Source organism: Oryctolagus cuniculus, unplaced genomic scaffold, assembly GCF_964237555.1.
Source record: "Oryctolagus cuniculus unplaced genomic scaffold, mOryCun1.1 SCAFFOLD_177, whole genome shotgun sequence".
In the NCBI taxonomy this organism is placed as follows: domain Eukaryota; kingdom Metazoa; phylum Chordata; class Mammalia; order Lagomorpha; family Leporidae; genus Oryctolagus; species Oryctolagus cuniculus.
This window is the reverse complement of record NW_027208313.1, coordinates 43,986-50,875: the sequence shown is the minus strand read 5'-3', so window position 1 is coordinate 50,875 and position 6,890 is coordinate 43,986. Positions and strand designations below refer to the sequence as shown.

The 6,890-nt window shown below is 46.6% G+C and overlaps 2 protein-coding genes across 2 annotated transcripts in view; both read left to right on the top strand.

The window, feature by feature from the left end:
- Positions 1-108: 108 nt before the first annotated feature.
- Positions 109-928, top strand: LOC138848200 (putative uncharacterized protein FLJ43944). The gene is made up of 2 exons (XM_070067799.1): positions 109-786; positions 917-928. Exons 1-2 carry the CDS (start codon positions 109-111, stop codon positions 926-928), a joined length of 690 nt encoding a protein of 229 aa, XP_069923900.1.
- A 361-nt stretch (positions 929-1,289) lies between these two features.
- The window catches only part of LOC127485870 (leucine-rich repeat-containing protein 37A3), a 30,508-nt gene continuing 24,907 nt past the window's right edge, over positions 1,290-6,890 (top strand). Inside the window, 2 exon segments of the mRNA XM_070067802.1 lie at positions 1,290-3,554; positions 5,194-5,265. Coding sequence (XP_069923903.1) covers positions 1,426-3,554; positions 5,194-5,265 — 2,201 coding nt within the window. The 5' untranslated portion in view covers positions 1,290-1,425.

Sequence of the window (6,890 nt, the reverse complement as noted above, 5' to 3'; positions counted from 1 at the left end):
GCACTCCCTGTGGAAGTCAAATCTCCAGTACAGCAAGATCCCCAAGCTCAAGCGCTAGAATCTCCTGAAGAGACTATCATAGCTCAGACTCCACAGATTCAGAAGGGGATGGACTGGTCTCCAGATCAGAATCAAGTTCACCGTTATAACCTGCCCAATGTTACCATCAAGCCTGCAGATGTGGCGCTGACCATAACTCCGGAGCCCACCATGGAGCGGGACTCTTCTCCAGTGCAGCAGGAGGGCTCTGCTCAGACTCCGGGCCCTTCTGTGGAGACAGAACCCTATATTAGTGATCAGGAGCAGCCCACTCAGTATGTTGAGTCTTCTGTAGAGAACAAACCCTCTCCAGCCCAGCAGGAGACCCCATATCAAACTCTGGGCCCTTCCCTGGAGACAGAAGCTTCTCCAGCCCAGCAGGAACCCCCAGAGCCGACTCCGGTCCCTTCTGCAGAGACGGAACCTTCCCCATTCCAGCAGGCACCCAGAGCTCACACTGCACGCCCTTCCGTGGAGGCAGAACCTTCTCCCCGTGAACAGGAGCAGATAGCTCAGTATGCGGAGGCTCTGGTGGAGACTCAGCCTCCTCCAGGCCCTCCCGTGGAGACAGAGCCTTCTCTCAGAGAACAGCAGCAGATTGCTCAGTACGTGGAGGCCCTGATGGAGACTCAAGCTCCTCCAGGCCAGCTGGAGGCCCTAGCTCTGACTCCAGTCCCTCCTATGGAGACCGAACCTTATATCAGTGAGCAGGAGCAACCAAGGCGGCCCTCTGAGTCTTCTGAGGAGGTTGAATCTTCTGGAAAGAAGACAGAAGTCCCAACCCAGCCTCCAAGTCATCACACAGTGACCACTTTACCTCCCGGTCACCATCAAGTTCAGCAGTACGACTTGCCCAATGTGACTACTAAACCTCCAGACCTGCAGCTGACCCTAACACCAAAACCTGCAGCAGAAGTGGAAACATTTCCAGTCAGCCACGAGGTCACAACAACTCAGGCCTCAGTCCCAGCTCTGCCTCCAACGCCTCTTGAAGAGGTTGAACCACTGCCAATTCAATCTCCAGAAGTTATGCAGGATGAGAAACCCTCTATGACCCAGCAGGAGGAAACAGCTGAAATTTTACAGGCCCCCGAAGAGGCTGCACCTTCTCCAATCCATCAGGAAGCCCAAGCTCACGCCTCAGTGTTCCCTACGGAGCATGAGCCTTTGAAAGACCAGGAGGCAGACACAGCTGAGCAGCCAAAGCCCCCAGAAGAGGATGAGCACTCCCCACTTCCAGGGGTCCCAGCTCAGCCTGAACAACTGAAGGAACCTTCACCAAGCCAGCAGGGGATTTCCGTTCCACCTCTAGAGCGCCCCGTGAGTGCTTACCAATTACCACTCCAACAGGGAAACACAAACCAGCCTTCAGATATCTTCCCAGAGATGAGTGATGCTATCCCAATGAATATGACATTTTCACCTCATATTCCAGAAGAAATACTCAGAACTCAGCATTTAAGGATGTCTAAAACCAAACCAAAACATGTGGATATTGACCTTACCAGAACCCTAAAGCCCACTCCAGAAGTTTATCCTTACTGGAGTCAGCAGGAAGGACCTGCCCAGCCTACAGTTCCCACCAAGCAAGTTGAATTTTCTCCAACCCAGCTTGGGCCTCCTCTTGCCAAGCCTCCAGCACTGCCTGAAAAGATGGAACTTTCTCCAGCTGAGCCTCTAGAGCCCCTCAAGAATGCAGAACAAGCTCCAGTGCAAAATGTAGCCCCAGCCAAGCCACAAGACTTCCCTGACACTCAATCATCTGTAACCCAGCAGGAGCTTCAAACTCAGCAACCAAACCTGACCAAAGTCACAGGTCAACCTTTGGATGTGGAACTCACCATAACTACACAACCTGGAATGGAAGGCGGACTTTCTCCAATCATGCAGGAGGCCCCAGTTCAGCTTCCAGGGCCATCTAAGGAAGGTATAGCTCAACCCCCAGGATATCAGGGGGTGACAGTTCCAACACCAGCTCAGGATCAAGCTCCGTTTCCAAAATCACCCCGCATCACATTTCAACCTTTTGATCTGGCACTTACAATAACTCCACAGCCCATTACAGAGGCTGAACTTGCCACAAATGTGCAGGAGACTCCACCTAAAGAATCTGTAGCTCAGCCACCAGTGCATCATGAGGGTCAAAATCAACCTCCACTATCACCCAGTGTCACAAATCAACCTTTAGACCTGGCACTTACCATTACTACAGAACCTACTACAGAGGCTGAGCATCCTGCAGACCTGAGCAAGACTACAGCTCCATCTCCAAACCTGACTCCAGTCACAACTCAACATCTGGACCTGGGACTTACCATAACTCCAGAAACCAGCAGTATGGTGACTGAACCCTCTACAGACATGCAGGAGACCTCCAGTCAACCTCCCATGGAGGGTGTAACCCAATCTCCAATACATCAAGAGGTGACAGTTCCAACACTGGGTCATAATCAAGCTCAATATCCAACATTGCCTCACATCACAGTTCAGCCTTTGGACACAGTGCTTACCATAAATGCAAAGCGTACCAGGAAGGCTGAACATTCTACAGCCCTGAAGAAGACTAAAGTACCTCCCGTGCTCCATGAGGGGGTACTTTCACAACCAGACCAGGTTCAGGCTCAGCATCCAACCCTGACAGAAGTCACAGTTCAACCTTTTGATGTAGAACTTACCCTAACTCCAGAATCCATTGTGGAGGGTGAACCACTCCCAACCATGCAGGAGACTTCAGGGCAGCCTCCAGGGCCACATAATGAAGTGGTCTATCAGCCTCCAGTTTATTATGAGATGGTAGTTCCAAAACCAAGTCAAGATCAAACTCCGCATCCAATGACACCCAGTGGCACAGCTGAACCTTCGAAGTTAGAGTCAACCATAACTCAGGTACCCACTACACAGGATGAACATTCTACAGCCTCCAAGTCTATATCTCCTCCTCCTTATCCAATGTACCCTGAGGTGACATTTTCACCTCCAGTCCAGATTCAGACTCAGTATACAAACCTGCCTCAAGTCACAGTCAAGCCTCTGGACCTGGAAATTACCCAAACTCCACAACGTACTACAGAGGCTACACCTTCTACTACCATGCAAATGACCCTAACTCAGTCTACAGAGCCACTAAAGGAGCTCGTAACTCAGTCCCCAGGGGACAATGAGATGACAGTTCCAACAGCAGGTCAGCATCAAGCTCAGCACCCAACATCACCCAGTGTCATAGCTCAGCCTTCCAAGATGGAGCTAACCATAACTCTGGTACCCACTGCAAAAGCTGGCCATTCTCCATCCCTGAAGAAGACTACAGATCTACATCCAGGCCAGGTTCAGACTCAGCACTCAACCCTAACTGAAGTCACAGATCAACCCCTGAATGCGGCTGCCACCATAAATGTCTGTGAGCTCTGCACCTGCAAAGATGAGACACTTTCATGCACTGGCCTCAGCCCAGTGCAGAAGCTTCACAGAGTTCCTGTACCAGAGCCCAACAGCTACAATGGCACCTTCAGCATATTGTAAGAATCTCCCTTCCTCATGGTTCCCTACAGCCTGCCTGTCTCAGCAGCTTTTACCCAAGATCTTCTGAGCCCTCCTCAAGTCCCCACCTTATGTTGACTGTGTGTGTGTGTATGTGTGTGTTTTGGCAGACAGAGTAGGACAGTGAGAGACAGAGAGAAAGGTCTTCCTTTTTCCGTTGGTTCACCCCCAAGTGGCCACTTTGCTTGAGAGCTTTCCTGATCCTCCTTCTCTTATTCTCTTCTGTCTCTTCTACAGTCTCATGTGATTGCCCTTACTGCTTTTCCTGATTCATTATTTATTGACATTCACCATGTTATTACCTCATTGCTTTAATCCCACTCTTCAACACAGCCCTCATCCCGACTTATTAGAGATGATACAACAGATTTAAGGATAGATTCTGGAGCCAGGTTGCCTGGCTTTGAACACAGGTCTCCCAGTGATTAGCTTTGTGACTTTGGACAAGTTATTTAGCTTGGATTCAATATCCTCATCTGTAAAGCTGGCTTAAAGAATTGTGTGATGGATTGTAACAGAAAATAAAAATGCGTGACTCCACAGTCTTTCCCTGGATGACAGCGAGAATGATGGTGGTCTATAAGGCAGAAGCACAGCAGTCAGAAAGAAGAGCCCGTTAGTGGGAGATGTGTTCAGTGTTAGGCACTTTTTATTGATGAGCATAAAGTAACCCGAGAGGACATATCCACCAGGCAGGTGAGCATACAGGTATCTGTTTTATTGCTGCTCCTGCTTCCAGGAAAATGTGTACCTAAAACAAATAGGTTCATTGTTGCTGAGGAGTGAGGACAGAGTTAAAGCTAAGCACTCACAGCAATTCAAAGTTGAAGCTAAATATAAGTCATTTAACAGCTTCTTGTAAACAAGTATCGATTATGAGCACCTTTCCACTTTTTAAAAAGTGCACAGAATGTAGGATAAAATGTGAAAGTATGAACCCCCACACACCCTCATCATCCCCTGGTCCTCACTCTATTACCTGTAACCCAGGTGTGCGTCTTTCCTTCCAACCTCCTCTCTTTTTTTTTTTCCTATGGAGGTAATGCTTGGCTCCTGGCTCAGTGATCGGCACTTTTACCCTATGCTGTATTCCAAAAGGCTTTCCACATCAGCACTTTAGTCCCTCTGATTTTAAATTGTCTGTATCCATTCAGTACTTGGAAAGATTTCAGCAGAGGGCGCTTGGCCAAAGCACTAGTATACCTGCATAGGTTTTCATTATTCTTATGGTGACAATACATTTTGCCCATTTTTTCTTGAATAATTTATCCTTTTCTCACTGATTTATAGAAGTCAGTGTAGACACCTGAGTTATTTTGGTGAAAATACTTAATATTCAAAGTGATTGACTGTCTTTACTGTCAAAGAGACTGGACAGAGACGAAGTTAAGCTTCTGAGAGGATGCTTCATTGTTTATGTCAGTGGCCCCTCATTATTTATTGAGTGAGCAAACTGGGAAGCAGAGAGCTATGGAACATAAAAGCACTGGTATTTATTAGAAAGCTGATAATATTTCTGTATTTCAATACTCCCCCATGAGGGTGCCATGATTTTTTTCCTCATTCTGTTCATTCTTTTCCAACCCATTCAAGGATGTGAACTGTGTTCCTTTACAGAAATTTCCAAGGAAACTCGATTTCTTTCATTGATGAAAATGTATGGAAAGCATACCGCTGGGCTGAGACACTGTGAGTACACGCTCCCAAACATGAATACACAAAACTAACTGCATTGTAAGAGCTTTCTTGTTCTACTATTTTGAGGTCAGTATGTCAGAAAAAGTATTCCCTCTCCATGTCACAATCAACATCTGTTGATTATAATTCTATGGTTGTTTTAACAAGGCACAGAATTTGAAATAAGAAACTACTTCTATTTATTTGCATTTTATCAGTAATACCATTACATTCTTAGTAGATAAAAAGTGATAGGGATAGTGAAGACCTTCATTGTGTCCTAACTCCCTACCTATGAGGTAATAATTACTGCTCTGAGTTTGGCATATATCCTTCCAAAAAATTACCTACAAACATATTTACATAGAGCATAATAGTTGTGTTGTGTGGTTTCTTTCTTTTTTTAACCTAAATAGTAACATCCTGCAACTTGGTTCTTTCACTTCATGGTTTCTTCTGGATTTCTTTCCCTCCTAGTACTCAGTCAGTTACCCTATTCATTTAACTCCTGCATGATATTCTATAGTATGGATGGCCATTTCACAGTTTACTTAATAATCCCTCTATTGATGGATTTTCGATTATGTCCACTTCTCATGTATTGCTGCAAGGAAAATCCTTGTGCACACTTGTGAACATGGACAAGCATTTTGCAAAATAGAAGTCTAGAAAGAAAATGGGGCAGCTAGCATTGCGGCATAGTGGGAAAAGCCTCCACCAGCCATGCCAGCATCCCATATGGGCGCTGGTTTGAGTCCTGGCTGCTCCACTTCTGATCCAGATCTCTGATATGGCCTGGGAAAGCAGTGGAAGATGGCCCAAGTGCTTGGGACCCCGCACCCATGTGGGAGACCTTGAAGAAGCTCCTGGCTCCTGGCTCCTGGCTTCGGATCAGCACAGCTCTGGCCATTGTGGCCAACTGGGGAGTGAGCCAGTGGATTGAAGACCTCTCTCTCTCTCTCTGCCTCTCTCTCTCTCTCTCTCTCTGCCTCTCCTTCTCTCTGTGTGTAACTTGACTTTCAAATAAATAAATAAATCTCAAAAAAAAAAGAGAATGAAAATGGATGAAGACTATGGAAATAGGAAATTTTAATTGCCCTCAGAAAAGCTGTGCACACTTACTTACACTCCAGCTAACAGAATATAAGAACATTCATTTCCCTTCATCCTTTTTAAAAAGATGTATTTGTTTACTTGAACTATGGGAGTGGGGGGAGGGGGAGATGGAGCGAGAGCAAATGAGAGAGTGAGAGAAAGAGAGAATCTTCCATCCACTGCTTTATTCCCCAAATGCCCAAAACAGCCATGGCTGGGCCAGGCCAAAGCTAAGATCTAATACTTGATTCTGGGTCTCCCACAGGGATGATGAGGAATCAAGCACTTGGGCCATCATCTGCTGCCTCCTAGGTGCACTAGCAGGCATCTGGCTCAGAAGCAGAGGGCCCAAGACTTTAACCAGGCTCTCCAATATGGAATTTACGCTTCTCAAGTGACGGCTTAGCCTGCTATGCCCCAACACTGACTCTTCCCTTCACCTTTTCACCTCGGGATGCTCTTTGTCTTTTTGCTAATGTGACTGGCAAATAAAAGGGTTCCCAGCTGAATCTGGATTTCTCTGATTACTCATAAATTTAAAT

What these genes read in the sequence shown, in the direction of transcription:
- LOC138848200 (XM_070067799.1), top strand. Translation starts at nt 109, where the DNA reads ATGGACTGGTCTCCAGATCAGAATCAAGTTCACCGTTATAACCTGCCC.